This window comes from Heliangelus exortis, chromosome 6 (assembly GCF_036169615.1).
Source record: "Heliangelus exortis chromosome 6, bHelExo1.hap1, whole genome shotgun sequence".
In the NCBI taxonomy this organism is placed as follows: domain Eukaryota; kingdom Metazoa; phylum Chordata; class Aves; order Apodiformes; family Trochilidae; genus Heliangelus; species Heliangelus exortis.
Genome location: NC_092427.1, coordinates 6,940,183 through 6,955,189, shown reverse-complemented (window position 1 = coordinate 6,955,189; position 15,007 = coordinate 6,940,183). Strand labels below are relative to the sequence as shown.

Genomic DNA, 15,007 nt, shown 5'->3' with positions numbered 1-15,007 from the left:
CAGACAGGAGGCATCATTTGTGTTCTTTCTTCCAGGGAAAAATAACAAAGTGCAACCGTTGCCAAAGTGTCTTGCTTTGATAGGTGTAATCCTTTGTGTCCATATAATTAGGAGCAGACAGTGCATGTTTTAATGCAGCAGCAGTAAGCCACCTGTTTATTAAATGAGTAAATAAAATCAGGTCCTCGGAGCTGTGATAAAATGAATAATAACTCCGCCTTCTGTGCACAGGAACTGCTTTGAAAAAAATTCCATTTGTAATCAAGTGAACAAAACCCTTCTCTCTGCTGGGGAGATGGGTGCAGGTGCTGTGTAACTTAGGTGAGCTCTGCATGGGAACACAATTTGTCACCTTAGAACTGCAGCACTGCAGACCCTGCTGTCCTTGCCTCGTGCTTGGCAGTGACCCACAACTGCTTCTCTGCACAGGAAAACAGCTCTGGATTTTGCACCCTGGTGTCCCCCTGGCAAGTCCTGGCCTCAGGGCAGTTCCTGCTCCCTTCCAGGCTGAGGTTTGGTCCTGCTGTGGGCAGCAAAATCCTTGGTTAGGAGGAGAGCTTGTAAATAATGCTGTGGCATTTACTGAGGCCATCGAGGCACTTGGCAAAGTGTATGCAACATGTCCTAGCTTAGGTTCCAGCAGCTGCAAAATAGTTTGAAGTTATCAAATAGGTGCAAATAAATCAAGTTAAATTGTTGTCTGAAGGCAGTTAATTTTAATAGGGTTATATCCAGAACTAATTTGTTACAATCATTAACAGCTCTGTTGCGAGCACAGTGACAGTGAAAACCATTTTTAAGACGTCATGGATGTATTTGAGTTTTGCAAAGGGCACACACAAGTGTATTTTTCCTTTAACAAAGGGAAAAAAAAAATCACAAGATGATGAAAGTTACCCTGAAAATTCTAAGACATTTAAAAGAAAACCAGAAGAGACTATTTAAGCTGGTAGGAGCTCAGAGAAGCTGATACCCCTGGATGTGTGAGGTTGAGGGCTGTAGAGAGGTCCCCCAGAGGGCATTTTGGGGCAAGTCTTTGGTTTCTGGTCTGAATCATTTCCTGGAGGAGTATCTCTGTCCATGGGTGAAGGGGGGCAAAATCTGAACAATCTTTGTAGCACTCTAAATTGGAAAAAAACCCACTGAAATCTGAAAAAATAAAAATATTGCTGCTTTTTGCAGATATTTTGGGGTTAATAATGGATTTTACATGTGAATGAGAACTTCAGGGTCAGGCTGGTACCATGTCTGTTTGGTTTGAATTCTCTGCTAAAAAGTTGATCCTTTGTTTCATTTAAATGGTTGTGTTCCACTATATTACATTCAAGCAGTTTGACTCAGAAAGAACAGAACACAGTGGTTCAGATACTGTCAAGTTCCTGGGATTCAATAGGATGGGTTGGGGTGGTTTGGTTTGGGTTTTTTTGGTTTGGGTTTTTTTTTTTTTTTAGAAAAGTGTCTGTACTTCAATAGCATAGAAAAATGCTTTGTTTTCACTGTTGTAGAAAAAAAAAAAAACTAGGGAGAACTTTATTTTTCAATAAACCTTTTTCTTGTGTGATTTGGATTTATGATTGCTTTGTGCTTAAGTGGGAAATCCATGTGTGCTGCCATTTATCCAAAATTGCTTTTTTTGTGCCTTATCCTTGCAATTCTGCAGCTGGGCACTTCTGTTGCTGACCCACCTCATCACAGGTAAGTCCCAGCACTAACAGCCCCAGCTACACACATCTTGACAACAGGCAAGTAATTACTGTTTTGTTCATCCAAGTTGGATACTGGATAAAATTCAGGTTAATTTTAGAAGGGCAGTTAGGAATTCCTGGTTTCCTAAGTATTTCCAGCACCTCAGGAAGACTCTGGAGCTGCAGTGTCACACGGACCTACAAGACTCACTGGTGCAATGGACTATGGAATTCGAATAAAAAAACAGCTTTAGAGGGTGCTGCCTTTCAAGGTCAATGCTTAAATGCAAAGGACTCGGGTGGTTTCTGACAGACCTGCATAAGGAACAGGAGATCAAGCTTGAAACTTTGGACTGAGTTGCCTGGATTGCTTCTGTCAACATCTTTACCAAAATCATCTCTGAGATGGTGACTTGTGTCTTTGGGGAGTGGGGTGTGCACTCAGTGCCACATTAAATCACCTTGCAGGTTGTGAACAGATGTATCAGAAAAGACAGGCAGTGTATGTGTGGCCACACAAGGAAACTTCTCCTGTGGAAGGGATGAGTTATTTCAGTTGCACCCATTGAGAGGTTTTGGTGGAGGTGTCCAAGAATGACAGAGCAGTCAATGGGGGAGCAGTGTTCAACAGTAAAATGAGTAGAAAAAAAACTCAGTTCTTGTTTATCTGCTTGAAAAATGTCAATTTGTAGCATGCTTTCTCAGTGCTTTGTAAAACTACCCTGGAGAGAAGTGAGTGCTGACTCTGAGGACCAATACCTTTATCCAAGCTTGTTGTATGTTTGTTGTTTGTTTAAATATGACCACACATAACTGAGTAAAATCTGAATAGCACAGCAGTCAGTAACTATCAACTTGATCCTTTTTATCTCCTCCCAGTTAATGACACAGCACTGGCAAGCAGTAGCACCCACAATACTAAAGTGAAGCAGGAAGGTGAAATGCCTGCAGGGCAGGAGGTTGGTGAGGGGTCTGGCTCCCAGCTGCACCATCTTTTCACTGCCAGGATTAAGGAGTTCAGAGCACCCTGGCTGCAGGTGATGGTTTTCTCTCTGTGTTTCTGCAAGAGCCTTTTAATACTATTTCAAAGAGGTGAAGCAAGTGATTATCCTTCACCAGCTGCCCTGTTTTTAGTTACTTCCTTGGGATACTTCACTTTTAATTAAAATGAGGGAAAATGTTGATGGCTCTGGGTTGCTGCTCAACCTCTCACAATTCCCAAATGTTTCATGACATCAAAATGAATCAGTGGAGAACACTGCTCACTCAGTCCCGTGTTCTGGTTATTTCTGGAAACTTTTTCGTTCCCGTTTCACTCCCCTAATTATTGTTCAGCTCTGACATTACAAGAAGACATCTGTAAAATGGTGAGCAGCTTGGGTCAGATGTGGGCTTGGTTGCAGTCACATAATGGGAAAAAAATGTATGAAAATTGGAACTTGGAATGAAAAATTACACACACCATGCAGCTGTATGGGAAGGATTACTGGGGGAGCTTAGATACAAAATACTTCAACTGTCACAGGCTTAGAGAGGGTTCAGTCAAACTCCATCTGGGAGCGGCCACAGATGGAAACATTTTGCTGGGGCTTTGGGCAGCTCTCAGAAGCCTCCCCTCACACCACGAGGGAGGTGGAGCATCCCAGTTTAGTGCCTTGTGATGCCCCCTGCTCATGTTCGCATTCTCAGGACTCACAGAGGCTTTTATTTTACTGATTATGGAGCCTGCATTTAACTAAAATCCTGGTAGTAGTTACGCCTTCGGTGCCAAGACATTGAAGGTTGGTTGTACTTAACATGCTCTGGGTGTTAAGTCTCAATTGCATGTCCTATTTTGCCTTGTGGACCCTTGGTTTGGGGGCCTTCCCCCCCAGGAGGAAAATCTCTTCAACTGCAGGACCTCAGGAGCGTGGTGTGGCTGGAGGCATCTGCCTCCTGCACATCTGTGAGAAGGGAACCTTCAAAGCAAGAAGGGTTGGACAAAAACTGCTGGAGCAGCAATGTCACCTCTCAAGGAAAGGTGAGAGGCTGTGGTGGTTTAGCAAGTGACAATAACGAAAGCAGTGGGGACAGTGGATCTTTGGAGTAAAAGCTGCCGAATCTCTGGGAACCCCTCCCAGCTTTCATTTCCTCCGTCTTCTGCAGGAGGGAGGAATTAAGAGTGATTTGCCCAAGGCCAGGCAGCCAGCTTGGATGCTGCTTGGTGGCTCAGCCCCAGCAAAAGGAGGTTGGTACTGGTTGTGTGTTGCCAGTTCAGAGCAGGGGTTGCCTTTACTCCTTTCTGTGTGATGAGGTGACAGGTGACAAGCCTATACAGCCCACATCATAAAGAGGGGAGTTCAGAATGATAAGGGAGGAAAGAGCAGCACTTCTGTGCAGGCTTTGAAACAAAATTCCCTGTCAGCCTCCCTGCACCCATGGGTTCCTGTTGGTGCCCATGCCCTGCACACACCGGGGTCTCCAGGGTGAGCAGCACCAAGCAGGTGACACTGAGGGACCCTCCAGCGCTGCCTCCGACAGCATCAGCTGCTGCCCCAGAGGAAAAAATCGGCTCCCAGAGGTGGGAGGAATCCGGAGGGAACCATCTCTGAGCTGGCTGCTATTCCATGTCACTCAGCTCGCCCATTGCACAACCCGGCCCCGCATGCCAGGCCACAGGAACTGTGTTTCCCTGCGCTGCCCCATGAGCAGAGCCTGAGCACCGCCACAGCATCCCTGGGGAGGAGCTGTGCCACAGCACCACTTGGTGGCAGACCCGCAGCACCCCCCGGAGGCATCAATCACAGTGCTGTGAGCACAGCAAAAACCCCACCTGCAGGCTCCCGAGGGAGCATCCACCGAAATCAATGCACCCCAGGGATAATTTCTGCTTAATTAGCTTCAGCATCTCCTCCTGGCTGTTGCTGCAGAGGCTGCTTTTGATTAATCTCTGTTTAATGCTCTGCCTCAAAAGTGGGCAGTGAAGGCACTTCTCAAATGTGAATTTGACTCTCCACCAGAAGCAGTGCCAGGCTGGGACAAACATTTCTGCTTTCTATATTACTGCAGCTTCATACTTGTGGAGTGCCCTACCAGCTCCATCAGCTGGCCCAGGCTAAAATGATGCCAGGAATATTTACACTTTCCCCCAGGTACCTGGAGATGCAGAAACACGAACCGTGTTATTTAGGGAAGAGGTTTTCTGTGACTCATGTCTGGATGCAGGTATAGCTAGAGCTGAATTTGCACATCTGAGGTGTTTTTTGTTTGGGGTCTGCCCCTGGAACATTTTCAGCAAGGAGCTTCTTTTGAGGGTCTGGTTCTGCACCATGATTGGATCAAGCTTATTAATGGCTTACATTCTATTGCTAAGAGTGAAACAGGACTAAATGAGCAAATAATGTTAGTATGGTGATTTCATTATGACAATTTGGCTTCAAAAAACTGGCATTTAGCTAGAAATGGAACTTTTATCATTAGCCATTATTAAAATGGCTAGCTGGTGTAATCCTTACTGTGAGAGTTCTGGTAGCTTCCCTCTCTGCTAAGCAATGTGGCCAAATTCAGAGCATCTGCTCAGATTTGTAGTCACTTCCAGGGAATAATTTACAATGCCAAGTTTGGCTGGAATTGTGTAAGTGTCTGTTTGCAGTCCCTGCACTGGCCAGGATGCATTCCCTGTGTGCTGTGCACAACCAAGAGTGGCAGCACTGCCACACTCTGTGATCACCACACACAGGGTTATGTTGGCCAGAGCCAAGTTTTAGGTGATTTTGTGCAATTGCTTTTGAGCTATTTCAGCTTTTGAGAAGTCCCCCCTCACCTAGCTGAGCTGGAAGCACACTTATTAGTGTTGGAAAAATCAACTGGCACAGACAGCTAATAAGGAAAACTAACATAGAAGCTGTTACCTTTGAGGGTGGCTGGATAGAGCAGAATATCTCAGTAAATTGGATGAGCTGTTGTTTTCTTTCCTATTGCCACATATCATTCAAAGTGTCCCTGGTGCCCACAATCATTATTTCCTGATCTTTTTCCTTTTAAATATCAAAAGTGTTTCAGTTATTTTTATGTACTTACCTGCTAACATCAGAAATGCTTTGAAGCACCTGTGGTAACTGAAAAGTTTCTACAATTGGTTTAAATTACTCAGATAAGAAAAAGAATGATTAACTTGTTTAACCACTTCTCCTTTTACACACAGCTGGAGTCTGTACTTACAAACACCCTCTAAGAGCAACCCAGAGTTCCAGAAAGAAGTGTGAACCTTCATTTACTCAGTGTTTACCTTTGCTTCATGCAGGAACACATCTGTGTAGCCCTGTGCTCCTGCTCACAATCAGCATTTTAAAAGAATTATTTAATCTTTGAGCTAGGTGTTGGTGTTGCACGTGTTCAGTGGTCTTTGGGCTTCTGTGTTGCAAAGTTTACATCAGTATCTAAGTATCCTGCCAGTGCCAGTTACACCTTCTCACTTCCTTTGGGAAGCAGCTGGAGCCACACACAGGCTGCTGGAGTCTGTGGCCCTGCAGAGCAGCACTTGTACTGATTCCCAAGTGTCATTCTCACAGCTACCAATGGGACTGCAGAAGTAATAAAGCCCCTGGAGAAGCAGAAGAGGGTGAACAGCACTAATAAAGCTAGAACACCCATGAAATGCCTGTTACAGTCATGTTCGGGCCCTGGTTCTCATTCTGAGGCTGAAGACAGATGACAAAGGCCAGTTAATCAGTGGGGAAGTATCTGTTCCACACCTCACTTCATACAACCATGAGTTAGTGAAGCAGCATAACAAAAATATCAAGACTAGGCAAAATTATAACAAATTAGGAGCATGCTATTATTAAATGAGGAAGAAAGGGTCTTGTTGTGGTATTTGATATTTAACAATCCACCTGTGATGAGTATAGTGACAAGTCTTACACTTTAAAGTCTTTCTGGACTCCTTGTTGAATGCAAGCACCTCCTTTGTCTTGCCAAGCATTGCACTTACTTTCATCTTCACTGCTGAGTGACAGGATGATCTTTAACACCATCCCGTGACAGCAAGGCAAAAGCAGCATCAGCACTGACAGCAACAAAATAATATAAAGTTTGCATACAAATACTTATACAAAACTTAATTGTTCCAAAATATGTGTAAACTATCTATAGCAGCAGAACAAACAACATTCATTTTGCCACAAATACTCTTTCCAGTCTGTCACCTTTCCAGCACTGTGCCCCTCAGATGGGCAGTGTCTTCCTACACATACCATTGGGAGTTGGCTTTTACTAAGGCTCCTTAAGGATGTGGCTGAGAACATCCTAAGTGATATATGATGGGAAATACAGATGGAGAATACATCACAAGGCAGCAGTAAAAGAAAAAACATGTCCCCACTGTACATCAGTCACTGAACAATCTAATTGTACAGCTACTCCACTTCATGTGGTCTAAAGTCACATCCTTGGCTACTTACTGTGCTCCTATTTCAACCTGTGATAAACAGAAGCAAGAATATTGGTTCTGTGTTGTGAAAACCAACCTGGAATATATAAAATAAAGAGAAAATGGGAATAGCCAGATAATCCAGTTTAATGGGCTGCTATACAGGAAGACTTGGTTCTATGATACATTCTGGAAATAGTTTTTAAATATTACTTACTGTAGAAAATAGATAGCAGTTTTATTGATCATACATCAAGATTCTTTGATAATTTAACTTGCTATTAAGTAATATTTAAGATGTGTGATGGAAGGTGAGCAACACTTCACAGGACAATCTAAATCTAATAAATAGATCTGTATCTCACCACCAGACTGAGCCACTGCTGTGCCATCATCAGACTACAGAGCAACCACAAAGTCACACAGGGTGGTACAGCTGCACACAGTACAACAGATGTGAGTCCCACTCCTCAAGCAGCTCCTCTTCCTTGCACCACTTCTTTTGGCTTTGGTCTGTACAGTAATACTGTGTGTGCTTGTTTGGTCCATGCAAAGCTATGAAGGGTGTATCAGTAAGAAAAAAAGGGAATTCAAATAGAAGAGGTGTAAGTTTCAGTTAAATCGGGAATAAAATGAAATATCTCTCTGATTATAGAGAGGTTTCTACCTGCTCTTTCTGTGCATCTACTTGAATGAGGGGGTAATTAAGTAGCCATTTAAGTGTTTTAAGCAACACAGTTCTTGATGTCCAGACTCTACATAGGATACTCTGTTAGCCAAAGAGGTTAGCAAGGGTTGTAACTCTGTTACAGCATGTGTTTGGGAAAATACAGGCCAGAGGAAAATTATTTAAAAAAAAAACCAAACTGAAACTCCCACTTCTTTACCCACAGGCTTATCACACCATTAAGAACACTTTCACTCCGGAATACACAACATGGCAGCTGGGTTAAAACTGCAAACTGCATCTTTTCTACTGTCACAGGAATCAATAGCATACTTGGAAAAAAAAATTAAAAAAAAAAAAATTTCGCTGCTGTTTCGCTGAATCACAAGCAGTGTGCACACAGGCCAGTTTTACAGAGATATCCCATTAAAACAAACTTCAACAGAAACAGACCACGGGAAACAAACTGCATGTTTAGTAAAATACCATTGGCGCCACTTGCCAAGATGTAGGATACTGTGGTGTTACAGTCCTGGGAGAGGAGAGGACGGGAGCTTCACTCAAACATCTCGTAGTGGCGTGTTTGCCTCACACGGGGCACCATGTCAATGAGCAACCTGCAGAGGAGAGCACAGGGGTGTTGGTGAAGAGGCAAACAAAGGCAAACCCTGCAACTGAGGTGTTCTGTTTACTTTTAAGTATTCATTTATAAGTTTTAAGAAAAAAAGAAGGAAAAAAAAAAAGAAAAAAAGAAAAGAAAAAAAAAATTCCAATGTCGAAACATCCTTGTCTCACCTTCTCCTGGTCACAGAATCACAGAATGTGATTGGGACTGGAAGGGACCCCAAAAAGTCATTGAGTCCAACCCCCAGTTGAATTAATTCCACCCCACAATTAATTTTGCCCAACAGGGAGTGTAAAACAAACCGTGTGGAGCGGGGCTCTCCTTCAGGAAGCCTGGCTGCTGGGTGGCACTGGGAGGTGGGAGCCCCCAGCACCTCTCCCTTTTGACTGGAGAAGCCATGCAGGGATCAGGGGAAAAGAAACTGCAGTGGCAACCTGCTGCACACCAGGCTGCTGCTGGAAGATGGGGGCTGAAAGCAGAGATCTGCAGCAGCTTCACCAGCTGTAAAATCAGGTGGTTGCCAAAGCAGAACTTTTCTACCTTTCCACTAGCGTTTGGTGACACAAGGGGTGAGTGCGCTGTTGGGTGTGTCTGCAGCAGGAGCTGCTCTGGCTGCACAAAACATTTCTGATGTATTTGGTTAAGGTTAAATAAATACTTTTGTAGGGCTTTGCCTCTACAGTTTTGCAGAACAGCTAGTTTTACAGTGGAAACAGTGATTATAGTGGTTTTTTTTCCAAGAACGGTATTCCTCATTAAAATGTGAATTTAATTTTCCAAGTTAAAATTAAAAAAAACCAAACCCACACAGCTTCCAGCTGACAGATTGCTGCAGCCTGGCCAAGCTCTGCTTCCCAATTGGCACCACTCCATTTAACTGAGACACTACATCTCCCCTTTTCTCTTATGGAAGAAAAGGGGACAAAAATGCAAAGCGCTTGGTAAGATTCCCTGCAGCTAAAGGAAAGTGTGGCAGCAATGGAGCACATAGCAGAGCTTGGTTTTGTGCTATTTTTTGTGTCATGAAACAAGAAAGCATCTTAAATTCAATAACAACAACACTTGAAACGTGGCTGGCTACCCTGCAGTAGAGAAGCTGGTGTAGGGTAGGACTTGCAAGGTCATTCTTTAAACTTGGGCACCTTACTTTTAACTTAGACTTTCTTTGGAAAAAAATACCCAGTGCACTTAGAAATTTGCCATAAAAGCGGCAGGGACTGATTTAAGCCAAGATCTGTGGTTATTTTGCAAATACTTCAAACCTCATATTCCTAAATTCAGGTATACAAGTGCCTTCTAAAATTATTCCAATTTATTTTTAAGTCCTGGCTTCTTTCCAGCTGATGTGAGACACACCATCTTTTATCCCTTTCCACACACTTTGCTTTAGCACTGGCAGGTAGTCTAAGAAGTTCCAGTGACTGATTTTACTGGAGTTAATAAGGGCTATGCCTTATTATGCCACTAAAGAGACAGACCATCTGCTGTACATACTGAAATACCTGCTAGCAGGAGAGACTCACTTGATTCCATAGGCAAATATTGTAAGTCCAATTAAAACTCCTATACTGCCATCCAGGTACCAGACAGAAGAATTGTGTTTAAAAACTTCTGCGCTGAGAAGGATGGAAAATCCCATTATTCCACCTACAAGAGAGTTGAAACCTAGAGGGGGGGAAAAAATAATTAAAGGAAGAACCAAACCTCAAGATATTTGCAGTAACTATATCTCACCTAGGAAGAGGGAGGCAGGGTGATGTGACACCACTGTACTGAGTTCCCTGTATTAATTTCTCTGTCTCCATTAGGTCAGTCACTATTAATTTATTTGTTGTTTATTTGTTCCAGATCCCAATTGGAGCTGCTGTGTGTTTCACCCAATTTCCACCTCCTGATGCTAAGTGGGAGAGTGCAGAATTTCTCTCTCCTGCAGCTGTTGTCACCAGCGAGGTCTCTGTGAGCTGCAAGGAGCTGCCGCCTTCCCCAGAACCTCTCTGAATGTTTCAGACCTTTTCACAAAGCTTTTTACCCCATTCCATGTATTTATGTGCATGCATTTACCACTATAACTTAAAGCTGCATGCATGCATTAGTGAGGACACATAGGGTAACCATAGGAAAATTTTCCATTTTTGCCTCAGGCACACCCTATCTATTATTCACAATTTTTATGAACATCCTTTTAGATTCCTCTTTTTTAATCCCTTTCTTCTTGTTTCCAAGATTGTCTCTCCAAAACTCCCCAGGGGAACTCCCCATTTTTCCTTCAACTCTTGTTTGATTGGTTACCGTTTTGGGTTTTGTTTTCTTTAAGTCACTATTTTATTTTTTTTCCCCAAAATTCTTGTTTTCTGATTTTTTTTTTCTCAATAACCCAAAAAGTCATCTACATATAAGAAAAAATTTAAAAATCAACAATAACGAATTCATTTAAATGCATATAATATTTACCCAGCTGGCAAATGAAAAAAATCAAACCTGAAACTTTCCATATTGCTCAGTGTACCAACATCTCCTTTGATCCAGACTGCTCACAGCCAGCCCATACCTACACCATGTTTAATCTTTCTGAAAGATGTAGCTTAAAAATTGACCTGTCTTGGCAACCCCTGCAGCTGAAATACTTGTATAAGCCACCAGTTTTGTGGTTAAGATCTAGCAGATCCTTGTCAGGAGGTTCTTAAATGGAAGGGAAACCCTGGCAAGCAAAAGCTCGAGGTCTGTGGCACATGAAGGTTTCAGCTCCCAACTTTGCAGAGGAAAGAGGTTGGGGGCATTTTGGGATTGTGGGAATAATACATTTTACAATTGGTATCACAGGCATTTAAATGCCTGAATATTGGATTAATTATACCAGGACAGTTAAACCAACACAGACACAGTTACTCTGTCAACATTCTAGTCTACAAGAATCCTATAAAATATAAAAAATGGTCCCATTTTATTCCCAGGCAATATAAATTATGCTGCTAATGCATGTTGATTAAATATATTTTTATATATATATGGTGTATATAGGAAGAATATTAAGTATAAATTAATTAATCATAAATTTAAACCACTGTTACTTCCTCTCCTCCATTTTAAGTTTGAATCCATCAGTACAAAATGCAGAAAGAAGGATTAATAAATTTTCTTGCCATTATTGGCTGATGGTTGCAAATGATCTAAAAGCTACTTTTCTCTTCCTGACTCATTCAGCCAACCCTTTCTTAGGTGGTGTGGCAGGAAATCATGTAATGGCTGCAGGTATTAATCCAGAGACCATGTCCTGTGCCTAAAGCTAGCACAGGAAAAAACAGGTGGCTAAATCTGGGAAGGAAACAGGTATCTAAAATCTACAGGAATGCTGGCTGACATTCCCTAGCAGTCACAGAGCTGCATTTGTCCTCCAAGATGTTGCAAATTCTAGATAGGAAATGGCTGAGTGTATTACAAAAAAATCTGTGAGCTTTTGCTACAAACTGTACAAATAACATTTTGCCTTCTTAGGATTCATATATTCAGGATTTAAAGAGATATTTTTGTCAAACCCTACTCGAAATCAAAATTATTCTTTAAAGAAATGTTATTAAAGCTTGACACTTATGAGAGGATTTTTGCATTCTGAAAAGAAACCTATTTTTCTGGAAGAAAAATGTATGCTCTTCTTTCTCAAAACAGTTTGTTGGTCTGCAGCCAGTGATTGCAGGAGGTAAATTAACAGGAAACAGAAATCCCTAAAAAAAGATATGCAAGGGAGTGCTAAATCTGTCTTAACTGCTGAATCACATTATCTCCTCCTGATTGTTAATAAATAAAGTATATATGTAAATGTGTCTTGTGAAAGAAGATATTCAATCAAACATGGTAAGATCAGTCTCCATTTTCTGAAGTAGTTGTGAAGGAGACCAGAGATTCAAAAAACAGACCAAGGTAATTGTATACCTACTTAGCTTATTTTTTTTAATCAAAGAATGAGTAATCTCCAGCTCAGAAGCAATATTATTACAAGGATGTAATTATGGGGGCAGATATTTCTATGTCATACAGGGGAGCAATTAAAAGCTAGAGAGTTATTTGGGAATTCTTCAGCTAAGATTTCAGCTGACAAAAAAACCCACACTGCTTTGGTTTAAAATCAAGCTATATTTTTTTAAAGGGAGGATTAACCATTTTCCTGCCTAGACACAGTTCTGAAATGGCTGACATGTCCCATTTGCACTCTGACAGTAAAGTCAGCCAGACTCAATGGTCTGTAGTCCCCAGGATCCTTTCCAGAGCCCTTTTTGCAGGTTGGAGATCTTTTTGTTTCCAAAAGCCAAGAGTGGCAGCGTCCACGGTAGGGAACAAGACTGAGGAGTGTTGTCTCTTGAGAGAGAATCACAAATGCAGGGAGAGTGTGGCTCAGTCACTGCTATTTTAGTTTTTTTTTTTTGTTTGTTTTGGGGTGGGTTTTTTTTGCTTATTTTTGTATTTAAAATATAAATATTCATGAAGTATTTATATAAGTGGGATGATATAAATACTCACAGTATGTTTTATCACACATCACCAAAAAAACCCAAAAAGGTTGAGTATGTTTAAGTTACTTAAAATAAAGCAACTGTATGTATCCTGAGAATAAACTAAAAACTGAATTTACTTACCGTCAGATCTTCAGTGGAATAAAATATTTTTATTTAGCACAGTCCATGAACCATTAACACCCTATTGAGTGTGTTTACAGAGCATTTCAAGCTGTCCTGTGCTTGCAGGTGAAATCTGGCAGAGATCTGTAGGGCGCTGGGAATCTTCTGCCACGGCTGTGACCTGAGTTGTTTGCAGAATAGATCCCTGTGGCCTTGTGAAGTTTTACAAGCTTGAACCTTGTCAGAACCTACTTTTAAAATACACCTCTAGAACCAGCAACAGGCAGATGCCCCACACCTGAGCAGTGGCAGTGAGACCTTAAAGATACACAGACTCCCCTTGTGCCACCCACCACACAGGCCAGGGGAGCGTGGGGCAGGCAAAGGCTTTTTGGTTTACATGTGCTGATGCTCCACCAGCATCTCCTGGGTGGTAGGAAAAGCCCTGTGCTGGCAAATGACACCTGTAGGGGAATGTATGAACCAGGGCTGTGATTCTGCTTGAGGCAGGGCAGCATTTTGCCAACAGACTTGCTTTGCTTGAGCTGTAGGGATGGAATTGTCTCACAGGCATAGGCAGAGAGGGCTTTAAGAACTGGTGATATATCCACCCCCTGTGGTCTAACCCCTGACTAATACACACCTAACTTATTATATGCTCTATTTTTAACTCTGTCACTGCTTACTATCCACACACTAACTGCTGGACTTTCACCAGGAGTGCCCATTTCAGCTGAGGTATCTGTGTAAGAGGCTACTGGTACTCAGAACTGCAGTTCTGAGTTTTTGGGTTATGTTCTATTCCCCAGCAGCCTCCGTATATCAATTCTCTGTCAGAGCTGCCCTAATGCAGGGGTCACCCAGATCCTCTGTGTCTACAAGATTCCCTGGAAGAGTCCATAAATGCAAGAGGATCAGCATCACACTCACCATCAGTTATCAGCGCTCTGCTTGTAAGGACCTTTCCCAGCATAAATTTGATTACTGCCAAGGCAGTGCAAAGGATTCCACTTAAAACAGAGACACTATACAGAAAATCATCCTGAAAGAAAAGAGGTCAGGCATTAGTACACCTTCTAGTCATGCCCTATATATTAAATGACAAAAAGAACCAGATTCTGTGCAGTCATTTGTGCTACTGAAGTAAATAACCTGAGACAAAGATTTCCCAAGTTACGACTTTTATGACAGATGGTGCTGATTTTGCAGATATTGCCATCTGTAATTGCATTTGCAAACATAATTAATGACAGTCCCAAGCAACAAATGTTGAATTGACCCAAACTCCTCAGAATCAGGAGGTCACATACCTGCAGGACTGGCTGCAGACTGCCTGGTAACCCAGTCAGGAATGCAGCCAGTAAAGAACTCCTCTCATGCAGGATAAAGGCTTGAGAGCAGAATCCCACTCAACAGACCTTTGTTGATTTTTAGTGTGAGAAATAACCATTTAATAGTGTTTCTGATTCTGCACTTGCTTTGGATTTGTTTTGTTTCCTTCTAGAAGAAGAAAACATCTGCTACATCTGTGAGACTTTTGATACTGATGTGCAATGTCAGGTTTAGGTGTATCTTAGAAAACAAATTTTCCATTGACTTTAATTTCACAGCTACAGAAAGATCCTCATTTCTTAACTGCATGCATAACAGGGGCTCCCCAGGCTCCTACCAGAGAAAGCTGTGTTCCTTTGTAGGGCATAAAAGAGTAATGGATGGTTTAGCATACATTCTCTAAAAGGTCTTCTGGAGGCACCCACATCTTTCTCCTGACTGTTTTGTGTTTGGTTTAGGGGAGAGGAAACACTCCTGGGTGTTGAGACAATAAGGTACCCAAAGGGAGTCCCTGTGCCTTCTCTCCCTGGAGGCACTTCAGCCCTTGGGCTATGCAGGGAAACCCAGGCGAGCTCTCAGCAGTCTTGACTGTCACCAAATTAGAGCTTTGAAATAGATTAATTTATTACCCTTACCTTTATTACCTTTAATTCAGGCTGCTGCAACATCTATACAAAT

At 42.2% G+C, this 15,007-nt stretch overlaps 1 protein-coding gene across 2 annotated transcripts in view; it reads right to left on the bottom strand.

The window, feature by feature from the left end:
- Window positions 1-693: 693 nt before the first annotated feature.
- TMEM163 (transmembrane protein 163) overlaps window positions 694-15,007 on the bottom strand; it is a 95,768-nt gene continuing 81,454 nt past the window's right edge. Inside the window, exons 6-8 of one of the 2 annotated variants that reach the window (XM_071746503.1) lie at window positions 13,928-14,039; window positions 9,911-10,052; window positions 694-8,379 (exon numbers count right to left, since the gene is read on the bottom strand). In XM_071746503.1, coding sequence (XP_071602604.1) covers window positions 8,319-8,379; window positions 9,911-10,052; window positions 13,928-14,039 — 315 coding nt within the window. In that variant the 3' untranslated portion in view covers window positions 694-8,318. The remainder of the gene's footprint in view (window positions 8,380-9,910; window positions 10,053-13,927; window positions 14,040-15,007) is intronic. The other variant, XM_071746504.1, reaches the window with a different exon arrangement.